The 24,598-nt window shown below is 38.6% G+C and overlaps 1 protein-coding gene across 4 annotated transcripts in view; it reads right to left on the reverse strand.

The window, feature by feature from the left end:
* The window catches only part of pxylp1 (2-phosphoxylose phosphatase 1), a 30,444-nt gene extending 10,756 nt beyond the window's left edge, over window positions 1-19,688 (reverse strand). Inside the window, exons 1-3 of one of the 4 annotated variants that reach the window (XM_030152708.1) lie at window positions 19,570-19,688; window positions 16,895-17,042; window positions 784-972 (exon numbers count right to left, since the gene is read on the reverse strand). In XM_030152708.1, coding sequence (XP_030008568.1) covers window positions 784-972; window positions 16,895-16,976 — 271 coding nt within the window. In that variant the 5' untranslated portion in view covers window positions 16,977-17,042; window positions 19,570-19,688. Of the gene's footprint in view, window positions 1-783; window positions 973-2,689; window positions 2,776-16,894; window positions 17,043-19,569 lie in introns of those variants that run through there. The other 3 variants (XM_030152709.1, XM_030152712.1, XM_030152711.1) reach the window with 3 other exon arrangements.
* Between the last annotated feature and the right edge of the window lie 4,910 nt (window positions 19,689-24,598).

The following is a 24,598-nucleotide window of genomic DNA, read 5'->3' on the forward strand; positions in this document are numbered from 1 at the left end:
AAGCTGACAATTAATACTGAACAAACAATAACTCAAACTATGAATTATGAAAGAGCTGCAGCATCTGAAACCGACCACAATGAACATTTCAAAGATAAACAGTACCACAGTGCTTCAGCTTCAGCTTCAGCTTCACAGTTTGTCATGTCTTTATGCATTGTGATTGTCTCTATCAACTCACCATATATTTTTATTAGTACGTTTTTATTTTATTTTTATCAATTACTAGAAATTTCAGGTGACCCCATTTGAATTCCAGATGACCCCACGTGGGGTCCCGACCCCAAGGTTGAGAAACACTGGATTAACCTGTGTACATGCGGAAAGACATTGGAGTATTGAAGAGAAATCCAGGTGTGTTACTCTGATTTCTCATAATCAGTTAACTGCCATTACCTGTTTAAATGGTCACTTAAATACTCTGACAACTCCAGAAATCGGATAATGATCAGATTATTGGTGTGTGTATAACATAAACCGATTCAGTATTGCAAATTCTATTTATATTTAGGAAACTGCACACATTGCTGATCATTTTGTAAAGTCTCAAGCATGCAAACTTGAACAGGAATTAAAAGAAATACAGACACTGAACTGTAAACCTCTATGCCTGATGTCACTGAATTCAGAATATCACCACAGACACACTGGACAAGTAAAGTTCATTCTTTTTTGACTGTATAACTGTGCAAGCTGACATTGTGACTGTGACAGGGTTAATTGTGCAGCTCTAATTCTTTGATTAGATGAGATAGATTTCATGTGTAATAGTGCCGGTCTCACCCTCCCAGGCCTGTTCTGTGCGGTTGGGAGTGTTGCAGTATCCATAAGCCTCAGATATGGGGTTGGGCTCCTGGGTGTGAGGCACTGGGAACACCCGCTTTCTGCTCTTCCCCTGCACCGCCCCAGCACCTCCATCTGCGATCTGGAAGGGTCGCTCCTCCACTATGGGAGTGGTGGGAATCAGGTTTACTGTATAAAGACAGGAGAGACAGAAACACTGAAGGTGAGTTATTCCAAACCTGCTGAAGGTCTGGATTGAAGAATTACCTGCAATAATTAACAGAAGAAATAAAAGAGAACATGTAAAAGCGTGGTGAAGGAATGGGGTAAAACAATGTGATCTTAATTCATCTCCATGTCAACAGCTCTGAACCCCAAAGAAACCCTCGCTGCTACTGGTGTGTTGCCTAGACACCAGTGACCTGTGACCCCGGGGAGAAATTGTCCAATAGGAATAAAGGTTTTGTGGGAACTGGGAGGCTCGTTCACAAAGACCCAACTCAGAAGAAAAAGACGCTGAACCCATATGCCCCTTTGGGAAGACTGAAACCCAAATCCTACTTATGTCACACACATATAAGAAATCCAAGCTGGCCAGTGAACTGAGCAAATATTGAATCCTGCTGCAGAGAAAAGAGGAGAGGTTTCTGTCTGCCTGACCGTAAAACACTACAGCTAATGGGTTCTTGTTTCAAGAGTGAGCCTCAGACTTAAATCATCTTCTGTATACATAAGGTGCATTGTTAGACAGCGTCCTTCAGTCACACACAGTTTTTTACTGGCTCATTCCATGCCAACTCACCTTGACTCTCTGGGGTGATGTCATGGACTCTCTTGGAAAGAAAAATCATGTCAAATCTTTTGGGTTCATGGGAGCCTGCAAGGGTCTACATAAAATATTTTTTGAAGAATTACTGGCTGGAGCACATTTTATTATTAGTATGCATGTCTTCACCAGTTATTTTTATTTTTCACTGGACTAGGTGAAGATCTGTGCTTGTTCTTCAAGGTATTACATTAATATTACAGCCAGTGAGACGCAAAACAAAATACTACAGCAAAATAACATCTGTATTATTGTTTTTAGATATCTGCAGTGAACATGAACTCTGTCCTATAAAAAGCTTCAAGGGAGATACAGTAGCATAGTCATAAAGAGGGGTTTTCAGCTCTGAAGCTATATTTAGGATCTCTGCAGTAGTCATTTTTTTATGCAGGACCAAATAATATCCAAGTGCTGAAGTGTTATATTAAGACAATAAAATAAAAATATATATACAAGTTTTTTTTTTTTTTTTTAATGGGCAATTTTCAGTTAAAAAAAAGTGACTTGAATTTTTATTTCGGCAACAATTATATGAATACAAGTGGCAAATTATTATCGTTGGATCAATCCAGTGAAAAATCAGATGTTCATGAGGTTTTGTATACACAAACTAGTGATGAAATGCATCTGAGAGGGCCAAACTTCAGAGGTTTACAACTACAAAAGGCATTAGTATACGCTTGTCTCTGGAAATGCAAATGCTCCTATGAATACACTCTTAAAACAAATGCTACTGAACTGGTTAAGCTTAAGTAATGAACTATTTAAGCTGCATTTAAATAGATACCGATGAAATCCCAAATATGACTATAAACAAAACATATGAAAAGTTCAAGAACCGTAAATACCAAAGTTACTGTTTGATTGAGGTTTTCCACAGGAAAAGACTGACTAGACTTGAAGATTTACTTATTTTTTCAGTCGGATAATTATAAGGACAGAACAGTAATGGAAGAGTTCTTATGGGCCAAGTTAGTCATGTAACCCATGGGAAGATTTCATCCATCTCTTGAGAGTAAGGAGAAAAATGCTCATTAACAAAATCTGAATCTCCATATGAGGAGTCTTGACAGAACTCACCGGTGATGAGGAGGAGAAGAAGATGTGTGGCGACAGCGGAGACCATTTTGGTGACTGTTTGGTAGCTTGAGGTCCAGCCGCTCACACTGGCGCTCATTCATTACCACAACCTGTACCCCTTTACACTGTGTGCCTCATACACTGCCACCTCCCACTCATCCACACACACGCCTGCCTCGACTATCCAAACGTTTGGAGGCCAGCTCAGTCACAGTCGCCTACACAAAGGGGCTTTTGTAAGTTGCTGCCCAACATTACCAAGAGCATACAGGACTATGGCATAGACAGTGTACAGTCACACATACGCTGGTTCAGAAGACATGATCACTTCATGCTCCCTCAACAAATGTGGCTGTTAAAATAAGCATATAAAGAAGTTTTCAATGATTGGAATTTTAATGGTTTAGACCTCCACACATATACCCACAAACCGGAATGCAATTGCACCCAAAAGCAGAGAGCTAAACATAGAACACCCCCATTAAATCTTCCATCAGTATGTTGGTGTGTGTGAGCCCATCATTATCCACACAGACACCACTTGACTCCAATCACTTACCTGCAGGCAGAGACAGGATGTGTTCCACCTCAAAAATGCATCTAAACTAATTTGTGTCAGTTATCGCACTCCAGTGATTAAGGGGTGCGTGCGCATTCACAGAATGTGGTTTGACCTGCAATTACGAAGGTGTGTCTTCATTTATTTGACTCTGAACTGTTCTGTTCTATCAGCATTCAGGTAAAAACCAGTGGAGAAGGCATAACAAATACCAACAGAAGATAAGCACTATGTGGTGAACTTACACGGATGTGGCAGCCCTTAACTGTCCATCAAACAGGGATCTTATTTTTCTTAGACTGTACAAGTTAAACACACTTAAATATATTACAACCTGCATTTCCAAAAAGGTTGAGACATGTTCTAAAATATAATAAAATGTTAAACCTGTAATTTCTTAATTAGTTTGTACCTTTATAAAAATTACCAAGAAACACATTTTCAGGGTTTATAATGATCAGTTTAATAGTATTTTTCAAACAAAACCAAATTTAGATTTTGAGGCCTTCAACACACTCAAAAAGGTTGGGACAGATATCATTTTACCACAGTGTTACCTTACATTCTGTTTTTATTACAATGTAATTATTTTAGGAACTAATGGTACTAGAGTGTTGCAATTTTACAAGTGGAATTGCTCATTAGTCCATATTGGCTCTTGTCTGATAATCATCTTCAAGATGCTCCACACATTTTCAGTAGGAGACAGATGTGGAGTACAGGTAGGACAGTCCTACATACACACTAGGGGTGTAACAGTGCATTCATTTGTGTCGATCCCTTTTGGTTCGGGGCCTTCGATACAATACAGAGGTCTACCAAATTAATACATGTAGCCGATGTGAAGAACGTAAACACTCAGGAAGCAGGGTGGCCCCAAGCAGAAACCATGTACAGGATTTCCTCTATATACATTCAGCAGAGGCAAATTCTCAGCGCTGCTATAAAAAAAAAAAAAAAAACATGACAATAGAAAGTATAACAGAGGCACAAAAGCCGAGTTGGACTTTCAAAGCTTTTTTTTTTTTTTTTTTATTAGACCTTTATTTAACCAGATAAATTCCCATTAAGATCGAGATCTCTTTTACAAGGGTGACCTGGCCAAGAGGTCAGCAGCACACACCATGAAAGAAGACAGGTTTTACAGACAGGTAGTAACGATAAATTAAAACAAACAGTAATAACACTGCAATAACAGAAAAGTTAGACAGTTTTTTAAAGTGCAGTTGATACAGTGCAAAAATGTAGTTGCGGTCACAGCAAATTAAAAATGCAGGAATTGTCCGATTGACTCTCACTGTCTTGTCCATAAGACGGAGCAAAACGCTTGAAATGACATGAGTTCTGGCATTTTCAGCTCCACTTGACGTGTGTTCCAAGCAGAGGGGGTGGCAAAGCTAAAAGCTCGCTTCCACAATTCAGTTCTAACTTTGGGTACATTCAAAGCATGTTAAGCTTCATTTTCAGTTTTCGATATGTTGCAGTTTTGTGGCACAAAAGAGTCCACGGGTTCCTTTAAAACAAAAAGGTTTTTATTTTTTAACTCAAGTTAGCAAAATCCAGTGCACCTATTCCTCTTCTCCTTCACCATGCCTCTGCTGTGGTGTTACTGTGAGGTGACGTTCACAGCACCTCAGGGAATACTGTGAGGTGTTCAAAAACACTCAGTAAATTATAGTGTTTGCCATAAACGAACACTGAACATTCAAAAATACATAATGCGGGGTGCATGTTAATGCACAAATGACTGAACAATATTTTGTAGAAATGTCCTGTGTCCCACAGGTAGTTACAGAGCAATCCCCTGCTACCCCCCCCCCCCCCCATTAATCTCCTTCACTGTACCGACAACGTACCCAAAATGTATCGAACCGAAGACCCTTGTACCAAAAACATACCAAACCAAAATTTTTCTGTTGGAACTTGTGCAAAATTAGGCTTGGCATTGTTAGCAACTGGCCAATTTCAGTTTTCACATCAATGTTACCATCACACATAGTCAAATCAGTGATCTGGACTAATGCACACCCCGGACCATCATAGATGCTGCTATTGCACCCAGTTCTGTTTACAGTCCGGATGATGTTTCTGAACATAAGTTGGACTTGTGTGACAACAGCACATGTTTATTCCATCTCTTTGTCCATCTGAGATGAGCTCAGGCCCAGAGAACTCTGCAGAGAAATGATATGCCGTTTAAGTTTTAGATTGCATTTCTGGATACAGCTGCGAACTACAGCAGCAGTTTTTCCAAAGTACTCTTGAGTAGAGATGGATACAAAACCCAGTATTAAATGAGCCCCAGGGCCAAAAAATTAAAAACTGCATAAACATTGTCTAGCTAGTTTTTCTCACCAAAAAAACTCCAGTTCTGATAGAGACATTTGTCTGAGATGTCTTTTTGTGACTTTCAATCCAGATGTGTACTGGGTCTCCATCTCACATACAGATGTCCTGGTGGCAGTGGCCAGTGTTCACCAGAACTAAAAATAAAAGTGGTCGCTTTAATCATGGACACAAGCACAAGAAATCTATTACATATTCTGGTGGAAACAAAAGTGATCTGTCACAACACAGTCCAATCACTTATAGGCATGAAATGAATAGTTTAATGTTTAGCTTGCAGTTCATCTGTTGTTGCCCTGTGCATGTTATGTACCAGTACGCTAGCAGCCTGGAGCCCAAAAACAAACACACGTTAATTACCTCCGCCAAGGAGGTTATGTTTTTGCCAGGGTTTGTTTGTTTGTTTGTTTGTCTGTCTGTTTGTCTGTCCGTTAGTGTGCAACATAACTTAAAAAGTTATGGACAGATTTTGATGAAATTTTCAGGGTTTGTTGGAAATGGGATAAGGAAGAAATGATTAAATTTTGGTGGTGATCGGGGGTGGGGGGGCCCACGGGGGGGCCCATTTCCAACAAACCCTGAAAATTTCATCAAAATCTGTCCATAACTTTTTGAGTTATGTTGCACACTAACGGACAGACAAACAGACAGACAGACAAAACAAAAACAAACCCTGGCAAAAACATAACCTCCTTGGCGTGGGGGGGGCCCACAGGGGGGGCCACTGATCAGCCTTGGCGGAGGTCTGCGCTCTCCGAGTGCTTCTAGTTATTGTAAGTGACTACCCTGCTGATTGTTTGTTGTTATTGTTGTTTAATCTGAAATGGTCAAAACATCATCTGATCTGTCATTCATAGTACCAGAGGTCAGAGCACGTGGATTTAAAAATGTGGAAGCTACAGGCAAAATACAAAACTGTCAAAATACTGTTGGCATCCTATGATCAGTATCATACTTAAGTCTTCTCAGTAAATAATTATTGCTATATTTGAGAGATGATATGTTCTTCACATCAATATATAACAAAATCAGTCTATAATTATAAATTAATACATAGAGAAAGTAAATCAAATGATTCTGTTTCTACTGTAACCTATTACCCTAATCGGATAGCAGTATTGTTGAGAAAATAACTATTACTGAAATACTAATGTTACCCCTCCCTGTTCTTGAACCCATGTGGCTGTATTCATCATGGATGATTTCATGACAGTTTTTCAAATAAATCAACAGTGTTTTCCATTTTGACCTGTTTTTTTGCACTGAGATTTCCCCATACTCCCCAGAAGACCATAATTCTTTACAACAGAAAGTTTATGAGAGAAATATTTTTTGAGGTGTCTGACAATTCTCTTGCAAAATGTTGAGCTATGACTCAAGGCTCATTTGTGCTCACTTCACGTATGTTTCTGGAAATTATTCTCTTCAAATCTCAACACTGCCCATGTGATTTCCAGCGGTACTGCTCTGTTTCCTCCATTTGGGTTCACATCCACAAGCTCTAACCATGACCTGTTACCAGTTTACCTGCTTGTTATGGAATCTTACACAACAGTGTTACTTTTATGTTAAGAAACCTTTTCTAGTTTGCCTCTTTGCCTGCTCTTTTTCTATGTTTGGCAGGCATCAAAACCTAATTTTCTATATATAATGCATTTATGTTGCATTTCAGTTCTTATTATATTTAGAGAATGATTCAACTTTTCCAGCAATTTGTAGATGTGCAAAAATCTAACTTTATCTATTGTTCACAGAGAACAGTCAAAAAGGAATTGTATTCACAACTGCAGGATTTCTGTGCAAGCAATCCATAGGGACACAAAGCTTATCTGAGAAGAGATTATTGTCCTCCTCAGCTCATTTAATTAAGCAACAGCAAAAGGGAGGGATGTACTGATAAGCCCTCGATTCTGCCTAGAGTTGATTTGCCTCCTTTAAAATCCGTATCTGGTCACACCAGATGTTATCTGAGCAGCAGCTCAGTGATTGGCTCTCACCTCACAGTAAATCCACCTTTCATTCAAACCTGTATTTAAGAGCCAAAGTCACTGAGTCTTTTCCCTCATGATGCCATCAGATACATAATCATACAGACACACTAACAGACAAAATATGCAAGGTTAAAAAACGATCAAGTATTAAGTATCAAGTAGCCTATATGATATACATGTAAAGACTAATTGCCTGTGGTTTTGCTGCAAATGTACATCACATCGCAAATGTAGGTCAACTATCCCTGATACAGGTTAAGTAATGCAACCACTCCACCTCACATGAGGCTGTGTGGCAGTTTGATCCACACCTTTCACACCAAGCCAAAGGAATTGAAAAAATAAACCAGGGTTTGTCTTAAAAAGGCTATTACTGTGACAGTTTGTCAGTGAGTTTCTCCTATAACAGACTGGCCACCGGCCCAGTATCCCATCTATTACCATGACTCTCCAAAATGTGTCTTGGATGGAAATCAACCATACAATCCAGCATAGGATTAGCAGGTATAGAGTACTTTTTAGTGATGCACAGTTCAGCTTTAATGCCATCTGAGCCCACATCAAAGTCCGAGTCATTCATCCGCTGCCCACCCAGGTACTAATGTGGTGAGTGGTGATTTATTCAGAAGAGAAAGGAAGATGCCAATTTCTTTATAAACCAATATTTTCCTTATAACTGAGAGCAGAGCATAATTTGATTCATATGTTATATGTTCTAGCACGGGATGATATTACATGAACATCACTCTGGTTTCAAGGTAATGAACAATTTGGAACATGGATAAATACAAGACAGAACAAAGCAACATGGCAAAAGGAGCATAATAATTTAGTTTATGTCCATAAAGTGCTGCAAAAGATACAAGGGCTTCCCAGAGGTGCAAATCAGGGGTCAGGATGTTACAGAATATTCATTATTTAAAGAATATAATTCATATTCTCTCCATTATGGTGAAATATTTTACCTATGTGTAAAATACATACTATTCATCAGGATGTAAATTTTTATGGCCAGATTAACCATGATACATAGATGTAACAACAATCTCCACATCACTAGCACTTCTACATGGATGGACTGAATATTGAATATACTGCCACTTCAACTCAATCGTCATCTCTGGATGGGAAGCAAAAATAAATAAATAAATAAATAAGGCTACATAGTGTCCTGGAGTGTTCTGTGTAATATGCATGAGCAAGAGAGTCAGTTAGGAACAGCTGGCACAGTTTCAGTCTGTGAAGTCAAAAACTCTGCACTAGTTGAAATGCTATTTGTTTTACATTCACTGCTACACTGGCTGGCGTTCAGTAAAATCCTATCTCATAAAAATGCATCACTTCGTTGTAGTTAAAGCTATACAAAACAGTCCCAGATCTAGGGGTGGGTATTGATTAACATTTTATCAATACCACTACTCTTATGCATAGGTTAGGGTTAGTGTTAATTTAAATTGTGAGCAGAATTATATGTTTTATTTTCTCATTTGTAGCTTTGGCTTATATAATAAATGTATAATGAATGATCTTCTGTAAGAAAAATGCCAAAGCACTGTTTTGAACTAACTACTATCATATCTTCGCCTCTTGGGCCCTTCACTCATTTGTGAGTGAAGTGTCCACTTTCCTATTTAGTTGTCTGGTGGACACCAGCTGCCATCACTAAGATGTCTGTGTTTGCGCTCCTCGGTGCTGCAGTGTGTGACAGAGAGCTGACCCACCACTAAGGCTATGTTCAGGACTGCAGGTAAATGTGGCTCAAATCCAATTTCTGGGCTGATGTGTGACCTGTATTTGATCTGTTAAAGACAGTTTGAACAGCACAAGTCCGATTATTTCAAATTCAGCCCGCTTTCATATGTGTTCCTAAATCCAAAATGTATCTAATATTTTGCAATGCTACTTCAGTCTGAAAAGCCAGGTCGCATTTATCTGACCTCTATGTCATTGAAATGCGACAAATGTCACAATTATGCGTCCCAGGAGGAGGAGCAAGAAACTTTATCAGTGCCATATATGCCAAGGTGAGATGCCTTGATATTTACTTCCATAAATACAGTGCATACCTGCATGGTCACGTACTATGTCAGAACCTCATTTGCACATGCGGGTCACTTCAGGGTAGCGATATCATGAGAACCGATACTCACAATACCATTCCATATTATGATGCAAATGCTCCACCTCGTCTAATGGACAAAAAGTGGGGCCATAAGTCATGTGTGGAAGTATTTCACATTTCAGACGGACGAACACATCATGGTTATTGACACAAATAAACCACTGTGTAAACTCTGCCACCGCAGAATTCAAACAAAGGGGGGGGATACCATGAACCTAGTAAAGCACCTTAGTGACAGGCACCCAGATCTGTTAAAAGAATTCAAGGTGAGTTCCATTATTCAGCATTAAACATTTGACATGCGATATCATCAGGGCTCCACGTTGGCACTGGTCCGATGGCCTGACGCAGTTTTTACAGCCTGGCCTGTTCGGGCCACCGCCAATACGAAATGTTGACAACAAGAAACTATATCAGCGGTCACTAACAGGCAGGTCCAGACCCAGAAGTCGTTCCATATGGACCCAGTCCTACAGCTGGTGGTGGAGCACATCTATTTTAACCGGCGCAGCTTAAGGTAGAGTAGATGAGGAAACGCACAGACCAATTGCATGCATGTAGAGCCATCCCACCTGATTCCACTCAGCCAATCCCGTCTGTGCATTCAAAGCAGCAAACAGTGACTGACAGTGCAGACAGATGAGAGAGTTTGAGGCAATAGCTGTATTTATTTATATGAAAATACTTAAAGTAATTCTTGTTTGAGTTTATGGGTTCTTATGATTCTTTTTTGTTTTTTTGTGGCATCGACTTTGGTATTGAGAATCATGTAATTTTAGTGGTATTGGTATCGACTACAAAATTTTTGGTATCATGATATCCCTACTTCAGAGTCACATTCAGTTCATACTCAAAATGTATAGAAATCGCATTTAATGTGAAATATGAATGAGCACACAAAAAAATTGGATTTCACCAAAAAATGTGAATTATGCATTAAGACCTGCTGTCTGAATATAGCGTTACAGACCCCAAACTTGAACTGAAAATCACAAAACCTGCATCACAGACAAACGTCTTTGTCAAAAATGGAGTTGGTGAAAAAACTTTTGCAATTTTTGGCCCCAGAGCTTCTTTTTTAGAGGGGTTCAGTACCTATCCCTAACCAGACCCAATTTCATGACATAAGTAGCCTATATTTTCTAAAAACTACATCCAGAAATCACATGGTTTGAAAATATACAGCATTATTTTAACTGAGCAATCACTATGACCTGGGCAAAGTGATAGGACAGTGTGGGTGTCTCCAAATGCACCCACCAGCAACCTCAGTTGTCATCTCATAACTCTTCAACAGCAACAACACTAAAGCCTGGAAACAACAGCCCATCTGACAGAAAGACACCTCCAGGAAACGCTGAGTATAACACTGTGAAGACACAACACCTCAACTCCATCTCTCACCAGAGGCACATGATTTACTCTTCACAGTGCTTGGCATAACAGTGATAAAAATACTTTATATTTAAATGATTATTAAAATTAATGCTCTTTTGTTTGAGGTTCAATGATTTAGTAATTGATCAGCTTTTTCACTACTACTGTAAGTTAAAGGAGTGATATTTTGCTTTTTTTTTTAAATGGAACTATGCATTTTAAAACATTTCCCTGTGGTCTACATAAACTGTAAATGCTATGCTTGGGTCTGAAGTGTTCATTAATTAAACTCTACAGGCATATCTTCAACCCTAACTTTGAGTAATGACACAAGAAAGGTCGTTTTGAGCACTGGCCCTTTAAATGCACATGACCCCACCCCCTTCCAGGTTGTTGACCGTGCTGCTCTGTCCCGTTCAGCCACTTGAGTTCATTAGTACAACCAACAACTGAACATTTTAGGTAATCGAGTCGAAGTTTGGACATACACTATATTGCCAAAAGTATTTGCTCACCTGCCTTGACTCGCATATGAATGTAAGTGGCATCCCATTCCTAGTCTATGGGGTTCAATATGACATCGGTCCACCCTTTGCAGCTATAACAGCTTCAACTCTTCTGGGAAGGCTGTCCACAAGGTTTAGGAGTGTGTTCATGGGAATTTTTGACCATTCTTCCAGAAGCGCATTTGTGAGGTCACACACTGATGTTGGACGAGAAGGCCTGGCTCTCAGTCTCCGCTCTAATTCATCCCAAAGGTGTTCTATGGGGTTGAGGTCAGGAATCTGTGCAGGCCAGTCAAGTTCATCCACACCAGACTCTGTCATTCATGTCTTTATGGACCTTGCTTTGTGCACTGGTGCACAGTCATGTTGGAAGAGGAAGGGGCCAGCTCCAAACTGTTCCCACAAAGTTGGGAGCATGGAATTGTCCAAAATGTCTTGGTATGCTGAAGCATTCACAGTTCCTTTCACTGGAACTAAGGGGCCCAGCCCAGCTTCTGAAAAACAACCCCACACCATAATCCCCCCTCCACCAAACTTTACACTTGGCACAATGCGGTCTAACAAGTATCGTTCTCCTGGCAACCGCCAAACCCAGACCCGTCCATCAGATTGCCAGATGGAGAAGCGCGATTGGTCACTCCAGAGAAGGCGCCTCCACTGCTCCAGAGTCCAGTGGCGGCGTGCTTCACACCACTGCATCTGGAGCTTTGCATTGCACTTGGTGATGTATGGCTTGGATGCAGCTGCTCGGCCATGGAAACCCATTCCATGAAGCTCTCTGTGCACTGTTCTGGAGCTAATCTGAAGACCACATGAAGTTTGGAGGTCTGTAGCGACTGACTCTGCAGAAAGTTGGCCACCTCTTCACACTATGCGTCTCAGCATTCGCTGACCCCGCTCCATCAGTTTACGTGGCCTACCACTTCGTGGCTGAATTGCTGTCGTTCCCAAACACTTCCACTTTCTTATAATACAGCTGACAGTTGACTGTGGAATATTTAGGAGCGAGGAAATTTCACGACTGGATTTATTGCACAGGTGGCATCCTATCACAGTTCCATGCTGGAATTCACTGAGCTCCTGAGAGCGACCCATTCCTTCACAAATGTTTGTAAAAGCAGTCTGCATGCTTAGGTGCTTGATTTTATACACCTATGGCCATGGAAGTGATTGGAACACCTGATTCTGATTATTTGGATGGGTGAGCCAATACTTTTGGCAATATAGTGTATTTTCAGTATGGACTACAACCGCTGCTGCTGACAAACAAATATGGCGTACTCGGAGAAATGTTTGTCGGAAGTCTTGACCTTATATGTGCAAATGTAATGATATAACTATTCATAAAACGTAACAAATTGAGAGGGAATTGAAACAGGTTGTAGAAATTGACTTGATTTTTGCCGAAATGAATATAAAGACGGCTTTGGAGCACCTGGAGGGTTCAAATTCAAATTTTATGAACTGTTAGGGTCCCCAAATACACAAATAAATGTACCAAAGACTAACAAAATTGGGTTTAGCAAAATATGACCCCTTTAAGGCTTAGACACAGCACCTAGGCTGAAAAAACAGAAATGCTGCTAAGATTTTGCTACAACTCTGGAAAAAACAGATACTATATTAGTCAACAAGTTTGTAAAAAATTAAGTGACCAAAGATAGAAAATCATGTAAAAAGAATTCAAGATCACACAAGCCTCACAGATATGTGCATGCAGTTGACCAATCAATACAGAGTGACGTTACAAGGTGATCTGGCAGCTGACTCAGGTACAACAGCATTTTTTATGAGAAGAGACCAGTAAGAACCAAAACTGCACCATGAAGGATCAGTTTACGGAACCCACTACATCCAAGGTGTCAAACTCATTTTAGTTCAGGGGCCACATTCAGCTAAATTTGATCTGAAGTGGGCCGAACCAGGAAAATAATAACATAATAATACATAAATAATGGCAACTCCAAAATTTTCTCCATGTTTTAGAGTGAAAAAAGTAAAATGAAACAATGAAAATGTTTACAAACTATCCTTTCAAACAATATGAATAACATGAACAAACTGAAACAATAAGTGTAATTTTAACAATATTATGCTTCAGTTTATTATTTCCACATGTTCATTATAACTTACAGATCACAGCGGGTCTACAAACACACAGCAACAACAACAACAACATTTAATATCAGGCAGGATATTGTTAACATTGTACTTACTTCTCTTAAAACATTTCAGGTTGTTCATATTTGTTCAGGTTATTCACATTTTTTGTGAAATTATACTTTGTTTTACTGTAAATACATGGAAATATTTATATTTTCTAAGAAAAAAAAATTTGGAGTTGTGAGTATTTATAGATTATTACGATAGTATTTTACTGGTTTGACCCACTTGAGATTGAATTGGTCTGAATGTGGAACCTGAAGTAAAAGGACTGTTAATATCTTAGTGTAATTTTTCCATTTCACAACTTCATCCCAAGGGCCGGACTGGACCAAATCTGGTGGGCCAGATTTGGCCCCCGGGCCACATGTTTGACACCTGTACACTACATCAATATCCAAGGTTTACATCAACTAGAGTGGGTAAGTTTGAACTACCTACTAGTTGCTTAAGAAACAAAAGACCCAAAGACCGCTCATCAGCTACTGGTTACTCTAGTCTGCCAGCACAGGAGTGACCAGAAACACAACAATTGGCCAATTCCTGACGCTCTGCCCATGTAACTCATTTATTGTGAGCAAGAAAAGTAACATAAGATTAGCCTCATAGCTTAACTGCCCAAGTCATATTTTTGGGAAAAATGTGATACCTGTGTAACTTTACTCTCCTAATACTGCTGCTTCATTTTATGCAGATATTACAATTTGCCAAAATATGAAATAAGCAATTATGTTATGTGACTAACGATAAGTTATATGAATTAATGAAAAGACTATTTCTGACATGTCTGAACAACGGAGTGCATTTTCACAACAGAATTGTGCTTTTCCTGAATGCCTCATTTGCTTCTTAGTATGTGGTCCATGACTCTGCTTAAGCCTGGAATTCCTTTCTGTTCTTTATCCTTCTATATCTCTATTCATGGCCTCCTATGGTATTCCCTATGTCTCTATGTTATAAAAGTCATCTTCATTTGTATAAAAACTGCTGGATAAAACTCAAACAAAATGTCCTATTTCAATCACTATTTCTACTGTATGTCATTTTCCACCATTTGAGCTTTGACCATTACTTTTTAATGACATCATCTCATAACGCTTATCTATTATTACATAACCATACCACTGCCAGTATCATTATTTTCACATTTTTCAGTAACGGACATTCTATATTTTAGTTGTTCAAGTCAAATCTGCCTTGCATGACTTTTGTGTTGTGATTTTTTATTCAAACCTGATAGATTTGTCTTAAGGTGTACTTTATATGGTTTAAACAAGTGATTCCCAATTTTTTTTTTGAACTTAGCTTTAAATTAAAAATGTTCTGGAAGGTTCTTTGGGCTAAATTGTCCGTTTCACTTTGTTCTCTTAGGGCTATGTTTTACATAAGGAAATTGTTTGGCTGCACTATTCAAAAACCTGCAAATTAGTCTCAAAGATCAATGTAAAGAATCGTGATAAAACCTGGATCATGATTTTATTTTTTTTTAAAATCGTGATATGATATTTTTGCCATATCGGCCACCCCTACATCAAGCCATTTGCTACCACAACATTATAGCCCTCCTGTGTTTTTTTGGGGTTTTTTGGGGGGTTTTTTTGGAGCCTGGAGCCAGAGTGTCTTTCATGTCTTCATTGATTGTCCCCTGCCACTCAGTCTCCTGTGGCACTGGTCAACAAACAATAATAAATACATGGATGGGTCTTATCTTAAAAGCAAGCTGGAGAAGGGGCAGTGATCCAGAATAAAGTGCAGAGGACAAAGTAACTTATAAGCGACGGCAGAAAAGTGGAACAAAAACAGAAGCTCACCATCTATTAAACATGAGGTGAAATCCCATACGTGTTCATCCCTTGCTTCTCCTGGATAATGGCTCAAATCCCTCTCTGTGTTTGATGAATAAATTATGACAGCAGTGTTTCTTTCAACAGTACTACTGATCTAGACATAAAGTAAGGGCAGTTTGGAAACTGAACACTACCACAGGAAACAGTGACTGTTAATTAACAACCCCACTCATCAAGTACGATTCCAGCAAAGGAAATAGGACAACATCTCAACTCAAAAGACAAATGTATGCAAATACCTACACACTCAAAGTTAAAGTAAGGTGGTTTCACTCATCATAACTTCTTTCACTGGCTCTGAGAGTCTCACAAAACGAGAAGATTACAAGTCAAGACATGAGGGTGGGTTTGATTGCGAGGCAATAATAATCACTTACACAGCAGCCTCCTATTATACGATCAAGCACAAATTGTCAGGGTGAGGAGGAGAGAGGGAGTCACGGTTGGAGAAGCTGGAGTTTACTTTGGGTCAAAATGTGCAAATGCCATCCGAGTATGAGGAAAAGCCTCCTTAGTTTCATTTTTTATATTCATATATTAAAAATAAATGCTGATGAAGTATAGCTCAGGAAATTCTGGCAAAGATGTAAGTCCAAAATATGAGCTTCAACACACTGGATTCCACTCTAATCCTGTGTGTGTGTGTGTGTGTGTGTGTGTGTGTGTGTGTGTGTGCGTGTGCGTGTGCGTGTGTGTAAGCAAAAATAGCGTTAGCCTAATCATATATGCTTGTCCCAACACAAGCTTATGATTATCAAAAACATGTTGATTGCACTAGGTTTTTCAGGAATACAGTACAAAATAGCTTTCTCTAACACAATTTACAAACAAATTTACATTAGTCCTGCATGTCCCATCTGTGCCATCTGTGTGACTTGCAAATCCAGCGCAGGGCAGCGTGTCTCCATTTACTAAGCAGTGATTTCCTTGCATTCAGTCTCCCTGACAGGAATACACCGTCTAGACAATCCCTACAGGAGATGCTGAACAATGACTTGCTTGGAAAAGCAACAGTCGTGTGCACCTAAGCATTCCACTGCAGATGTGTGTAGCCCCTCTAAGGGCTCAGGGCATCTAGAGGCCCACTGATGGAGTTGGATATTTATAGAACTCAGGACACAGGATTCAGCTTTGTGTTTGTGTGAATGGGCTCTATTAATGAAGAATGCAATGAAAGGATAAGTGTGTATGATGACAAAAACACAATTGTTTCGTTACATTAGGTCAGGTTTTCAGGGACAGAATAAATATGCAAAGCAAGTGGGTTGAGAACAAATAAATGCAGTGCACTTACAGAACTGAAGGCTCAGACTGAGGATGGCCAGCACAGCCCCGCCCACCACCACCAGGAGGAGGAAGCGGTTACGAGCCAGCATTATGTCATGTGATTGGTCCACGCCCTTGTCCGTCAGCCATCCAGGCCACAACTCAATACCTACAGTCTGATCACAAAGACATTGTGAGCTGTAACAATTTAAAAAACACCTCAAATACAGTAGCAATGCCACAAAAAGTTGATAGAAAAAAAATAGGCCTGTCACAATGTTCATGTAATGTTATGACTGCGATTTATTGAGCTGACTCCCACCATTTTGTGTAATTGCTGAATTATTTTCAATTCACCTGTAAGAAAAAACTACACCATCTTCTTCTGCTATGGTACTAAGAATTTATCTTATTCAATCAACTGTAATTTGATGATCAAAGTGACACTGGGAGGCCAAACAGCACACCACAGATGTGGGCACATTTGGACTTTAAGACAAATGAAAAAGATCTCGCAAGAGCTTGAATCCGGCAATTTGGAGAATCTGCAGCAAAAATGGTGGTAACCTTAAAACATGTTTGTAAGAGGGTTTGCATTAGCCTATATTATACTTATTAAAATCAAAACAGAGATGTTTTATTTATACATTTCAGTGTGCAATGGCTCTTCCTCTTGCTCTATTATTACACTTTTATCCGGCTAGAGTAACAAAAGCAAAAAATGAAGAGGAAAAAGACAATCAACTCGACTCATAATTACTCATATGAAAAAAAAAAAAAAAAATCAACCAAAATGTCATGGTTGGTACGGGAGTATGCAACTAGCAGTGTTGTGGAAAAATGGGTGAGTATCATACCTTTCAGTACATTGAATTAGACAAAACATCTAACTACATGAAGGACACACGATGCTTTATCATGTACTAGACTGAACTGATTCAAAGACTTTTTTTCTTCCTTATCCACTGTATCTTCATAGTGCTGTCTGGGCCAGTTTCCACCATAATCCAAACAGTTTTGCATGTCCAGCATGAACAGTCAGTGCAAATATAGAGGGTTGGAAGTCATGCAGAAACATGGGGGAGGAACCCTCTAAAACAGCAGTAAATGTAGCCCTACACAATAAACCCTACCATTAGGCTGTCTAAAAATACTTCAAGCCTGGAGGGTTGAAGCCTACGTCTAACCAATGTAGAGTAAAAGAGGGTTCAGACATCATTTCACTAACAAATATGGCCCTTCTGATCCATCTCACTGACTGCTCACACACACCAACCTGAAGTCAAAATACTGTCAGATTATCGGTGTGTTTCTTCTCGATAAGATGTGTAAAAAATGTGGCATTTCTTTCTCTAGAAGGAGAGCCACAGATATTGTGTATTCATCAGAGGCACAAAAAGGCAAATAAGAGAATAATTTGATAGTTTTTAATAATTTGAGAGGTTTTGGAAATTTCACATTATCTAAATTTCAAAACACTCATAAACATTTTTGTGTGTCTGTATGTGGAGTGAGACTTTGGAACAGTCTGGATTTTCAACACAAGCAATGCCAAAAAATCCACCAATTGAAACTGCTATATAAACATATGGCTTGGTCACAACATAAAGATAGAGGGTCTTAATACTTAAGTTACATCAATATTCTGTCTGATGTGTGCTTGTTGTTCCTCACCAAGTTGGTATGAGTTGTCCATTACCTTTCTGGTATTGTTTACCGTTGCTGGTATGTGCCGTTCTTTATGATTTGTGGTACTGTAGTTTTCTTACCATTGGTGATATGTAATTACTATAATGCAAGTGAACGGTTAACTGTTACCCATGGTAACACCACCATGAACTTACTTTGTTTCTATTTTTCACACACATTTTAGTTATAAAATGTAAATGCTGTTGAATGAGTTTATTATAATTTGGTATAGGCCTGTTTGTTCACTGTCCTGGATTGAAGTCTAAAGACAGGGGTGGGTATTTAAAGCTTCATTATGTTAAGTTATTGATGAGAAATGGGGGTGGGATTAAATAAGCTTTCTTCTTCCCTCTCCCTTTCGAGTAAAAATAAATGAATTTGAATTTTGAACTTGCATGTATTGTGTTGAATGCTCGTAATAAATTAATGAATGAGACAGACATCTGTAAAAACACACAAAGTGATCACTAATATTATGCATCTTCTCAAATGACTGAAAAGCTCAATTCATCACTTACATCGTGCATTTCTTATGTGAAAAACACTAGAGTCGACATTAAAAATGAGGATACCCTCAGTCCACACAATTCCTCCCAAAAGGAATCATGACCTACACTGACACGTAGCTGAGTTTAGTTAACACATAAACAGTTAACCGTCTAGTACCACTTTGCTAACTACTTAACTAGCTAACAGTTAGCTAGCTACTTAACCTGTATGCGTTTCTGTTGCATGGCAGCACACTGCTCCATTCAGTGGCTCACTGAAAACAACACACACACAGCTCAACCTACTGTCATTTATGTCTATATAATTTTCTTAAACTTTATCTCTAGTCACTTGTTGCTTCCATCTCCAAGTTCCAGTCGCAGTGATAGCTTTGTACGACTGCAGACTGAACAAGGTACCGAGTTCACGAATCAAACGCAACAGTCACAGCCGGTGTAAACCAAACATGAACTACCGGTGGCATTCAACTCCGCACGCAACAGCATTTTTGTTCGGTTTTCTTACCTGCAGTAACTAACAGTGTCTCTCACCCTCAGGGAACCTCATCAGACACTTGAATCAACCGCTCCGGTTTCACTAGTCTGACCGACCGCAGACCACTGTGTATGGGGAAACACCGCGTCATGTTACCGGTGACACACAGAAGCACTTCCGGCGAACACCTGCAAAATAATGCACCCACTCTGGAAGCCTCACCTGACACTTCTGCGGGTTTTGCAAAAAAAAAAAAAAAAAAAAAAAAAATCTTGTGTAATTTGTAAACATTTTTGACCCATAAAGACCCAGTGTTACTTTTCCAGCAGTTCCCAAATGAATTTTTCTCTCTATTTAACCTTTCTTGAGTAATTTAATGCTATTTATTATAATATTATCCTCTGTGTTTTGCATTTCTTCAATTAAAATCAGGTATTTTCCCATATTTAATTTACTGATCATGTAGATCACGGGTCTCAAACTCCAGTCCTCGAGGGCCACTATCCTGCATGTTTTAGATGTATCCCTCTTCCAACACACCTGATTCAAATGATAAGCCTACCATCAAGCTCTGCAGAAGCCTGATAACGACCGCCAGGTGAGCTGGAAGAGGGAAACAACTAAAACATGCAGGATACCGGCCCTGGAGGATCTGAGTTTGAGACCCCTGATGTAGATGTTCATAAAAGCTCAGATTAAAGTTGAAGGTTATTATATCAGAAACAGAGAAAACTGAAGAAAAAGTGACTTTTCAGCAAAACATATCATTAACTGAACATAAAAACGAGTGTGTCCATCCACTGTCATTGATCCAACTCCATGGGTTTTACTGGTGAATCAGTGTTGTAGAAGATGACGATGTTTCCACGTTCACTACGGAGCCTCTGAACGTGCAAATGGGTCATATCTGATGACCATGAAAAGACGACAAACTGTATTTTACACCAAATACTTACATGTATTGATAGAATTAATGGATCAGAAGTTATTAAACATTTTATATTGGTAGATGGTTTTGGTTGTTTGGGCCTTTATGGGTTAATAGAAACGCATTCGGTCTGTTCAAGCAAGACATCATGAAAATTTCAGAATAGAATAGAATAGAATAGAATAGAATAGAATAGAATAGAATAGAATAGAATTAGGGCACTCAGGACAATAGTGTGCAATGATAGAAAAGAAAATTAACAAGGTACAAAAAAACATCACAATAAGTAGAACAGGAATAAAAACACAGTTGTAAAAAGGTAAATTGTAAAGTATTTAACCTAATGTATACATAAACAGGGTACAGGAGAAAAAAAAGCAATTAAGTGCATTTTATTTGAGCTTATTGCACTGTAGAGTCATAATGTCCTTAAAGCAGAATGATGATGGTGGAACTATTCAGACACACTGAAAATTCTCCACTACAGGAAAGCAAAGGTACTGCATTTAGACTGTGTGTCTCAGCCTACGTAAATTTTATGCAGAAAATGAGTTTATGGTATGAAAAGTAACTGTAGACCCATAAGACCCATACAATTATACACTGGCCTAAGTCACAGGATGCATTTGCGGTATCTTTCATGCAGCACAAGTTTTATATAATGTCACAGTAAATGTCAGAACATTCATTTCCTTTCAGGAAATTGTATTAATTTTTCAACTTGATTTTGTACACATAACGTTACTGAATCAAGACCTGACCAACTGATGAAACTCCACATCATAATACTGCCCCAAAGACTTGCACTTTTGGCACTAGTCACGATGGGTAAGCACTTCATCCACTTAAAACCTTTAGAAATGTTTCAGTCCTGCCTCTGTTATAATTTTTAAAAAGGTCAGTGCCAAGTGTATTTTTTTTTCTTACTTTGGCTGATGTGTTATTAATTGTAAATTTTGATATTGTAAAACTTGTATTAATTTGTACTCGTCTGTGTTTGGGTATTTTAAATTTTGTTTTCAAAGTTGTTTGTTTACAATCTTGTGCTACCTTTTGAGGTGACAATTTAACATCTGTCCAGGGACTGCAGATGAAAAATAACCATTAGGCTAACTCTGGTGCATTTACAGCAATGCGAATCAATGTACAATATCCCTGTTAAATAAGAAATAAACCACCTCTGTTCATCTCTTTGGAACATGATCAATCTGGACTCACCAGACTACATGACCCTTTCCCATTGAAACACAGTCTACAGGGTGGGGAAGCAAAATTTACAATGAACATTTAGTTGTTTTTTCTCAGCAGACATTACGTCAATTGTTTTGAAACCAAACATATATTGATGTCATAATCATGCCTAACACTATTATCCATACCTTTTCAGAAACTTTTGCCCATATGAGTAATCAGGAAAGCAAACGTCAAAGAGTGTGTGATTTGCTGAATGCACTCGTCACACCAAAGGAGATTTCAAAAATAGTTGGAGTGTCCATAAAGACTGTTTATAATGGAAAGAAGAGAATGACTATGAGCAAAACTATTACGAGAAAGTCTGGAAGATACTATTAAAGAAGAATGGGAGAAGTCGTCACCCGAATATTTGAGGAACACTTGCACAAGTTTCAGGAAGCGTGTGAAGGCAGTTATTGAGAAAGAAGGAGGACACATAGAATAAAAACATTTTCTATTATGTAAATTTTCTTGTGGCAAATAAATTCTCATGACTTTCAGTAAACTAATTGGTCATACACTGTCTTTCAATCCCTGCCTCAAAATATTGTAAATTTTGCTTCCCCACCCTGTAATCTTTATGTTTCTGTCAAACTGATGGTTATTTAAGAAATTAAAAGCTACTCAATCAGATAAAGGGTTAAAGAACTTGTTTCCAGCTGAAACATATTAATCACTGAGGTAATAATTCAGTGAAGGCTCTTATCTACCCAAGTGATGATTTTAGGCCCTTTATTGCATTTTATACTCAATATATAAATAAACTGTGAGACCCATGAGGACATGATTTAGTTTAAGAAGATGGAGATTTTACCCATAAGGGGGCATCTAATACCTCTGTCTTTATCACAGACATTCAGAACAAATAGGTTTGGGATTATATGTTCTCTGAAAAGAAACTATCTACAGCTGTTTGACAAATGTAATGGAGTAAAAGGTGCATTGATGAAGTTAAGTAGAAGTAGAGGGTCAGCTCGAATGGAAAAGCCCCTCTTTGGTGGGCCACAGTTCCATTCCACTGGTGTTAAAGTATGGGATAGACTGAGGGAGGAGCACAAAGAATGTTCAAACATAAGACAATTCAAAAACACTTATAAGAACATGTTTTTCACAAGATATAAGGAAGAGGGTTATTAAATGTCACCATCTGTTCGCTATTGTTTATGTATATATTTCCTTCCTTGAGTTAGTTATTATTTGTTTATTTATTCGCCAGCACAACTAAGAAAGGCATTGGTAAAAGATTATATGTGTATTTGTATGTGTGTGTATATGTATAAACGTATATATGTGTATATGGATGAATGAGTGTGTGTGTGTGTGTGTGTGTGTGTGTGTGTGTGTGTGTGTGTGTGTGTGTGTCAATAGATATATAAATATAGAAGAGTAATGTAAAAGGAAGAGGGACATATATTATTAATAATATTGTAGGGAGAGGGGGTGGGATTAAATAAGTTGTACTTCTTCCCACCCCTTTTCGGGCATGTAAATGGAATTATTGTGCTTTTCTCCTGACTAAGATTGTTATGATTCTTGATATTTGTGTTATTATGTATGTTTTGCAAGTGCATATATGTTAAATTTCATTGCATCTTCCGAATAATTCACTAAAAAAATGCATACATGTCTTATTTTACTTTCATATTCACAGCACAAGGAGAGTTAAAAACCTCCACATAAAAAACACCTCAAGACAGTTCTCTTATTTTGAAATCAACTTCTATTATTTCCTGGCACTAGTTTGTATTTCTCAGTCCAACTTGACATAGAAACCCAGGCAGTCTGGATGCTTCGTGGACAGTGCGCTTTGCCAAATTCCCAACCTCACTGCCCCATCTACTGGACCAGCAGCAGCAATGCACATGCTGCCTCAACCTCTCATACAGGGGTTGGACAAAATAATGGAAACACCTTCACCTCAAGATGATAATGCCCCAATCCATACAGCTACAATTGTTAAAGAATGGCATGAGGAACATTCTAACGAAGTTGAGCATCTCGTATGGCCGGCACAGTCCCCAGACCTCAACATTATTGAGCATTTATGGTCAGTTTTAGAGATTCAAGTAAGACGTTGATGTCCACCGCCATCGTCTCTAAAAGAGTTGGAGGGTATTCTAACGGAAGAATGGCTTAAAATTCCTTTGGAAACAATTCACAAGTTGTATGAATCAATACCTCGGAGAATTGAGGCTGTAACTGCCACAAAAGGCGGACCTACACCATATTAAATTATATTTTGTTGATTTTTTAAGGTGTTTCCATTATTTTGTCCAACCCCTGTACTTTGACAGTACTCAGATTGAATAGTGACCAGAAAAAAATGAACTTATTTTTTATATTTGAACGAATATTTCATTTTTCTACATCATTGAACATACGGTTCCAGATAGTCAGACAACAGACTAATGGAGCTGGTTAGTGGATATGATAATAATTTCTACTTCGAACATTCAGTAACTAGACTGATAGGGACTTGATTCACATTATTGACATCTGCAGATCAAGGAGTTCATTGAATTAAATCTAAATGTTCAAAGTAGACCCTTCACACACAAATACTGTCCCATTATTTCAATAACAATAATAATAATAATAATAATAATAATAATAATAATAATAATAATGATGATGATAAAGTGCTTCCTTTAAGTACAAATCAGTCCTCTCTGCAGTTCATCTCAGTGTAACCATGGCCCAGGGGACATGAGTATAAGCAGTTGCTTCAAAGAAATATTTATGGCAGTTGCCGTTTTCTTGTTGCCTTGGTTTTGTAAAATGCAGACCCAGCAATATTTCAAGTAGAACTTGTCAAAAATAGTGTGAACGGGGAAGTGACATAACTTCAGACACACAATGTCAATAATACATGGTGTTTTTCGATTTGTCTAAACAGTT

This window comes from Sphaeramia orbicularis, chromosome 13 (assembly GCF_902148855.1).
Source record: "Sphaeramia orbicularis chromosome 13, fSphaOr1.1, whole genome shotgun sequence".
Taxonomy (NCBI): Eukaryota; Metazoa; Chordata; class Actinopteri; order Kurtiformes; family Apogonidae; genus Sphaeramia; species Sphaeramia orbicularis.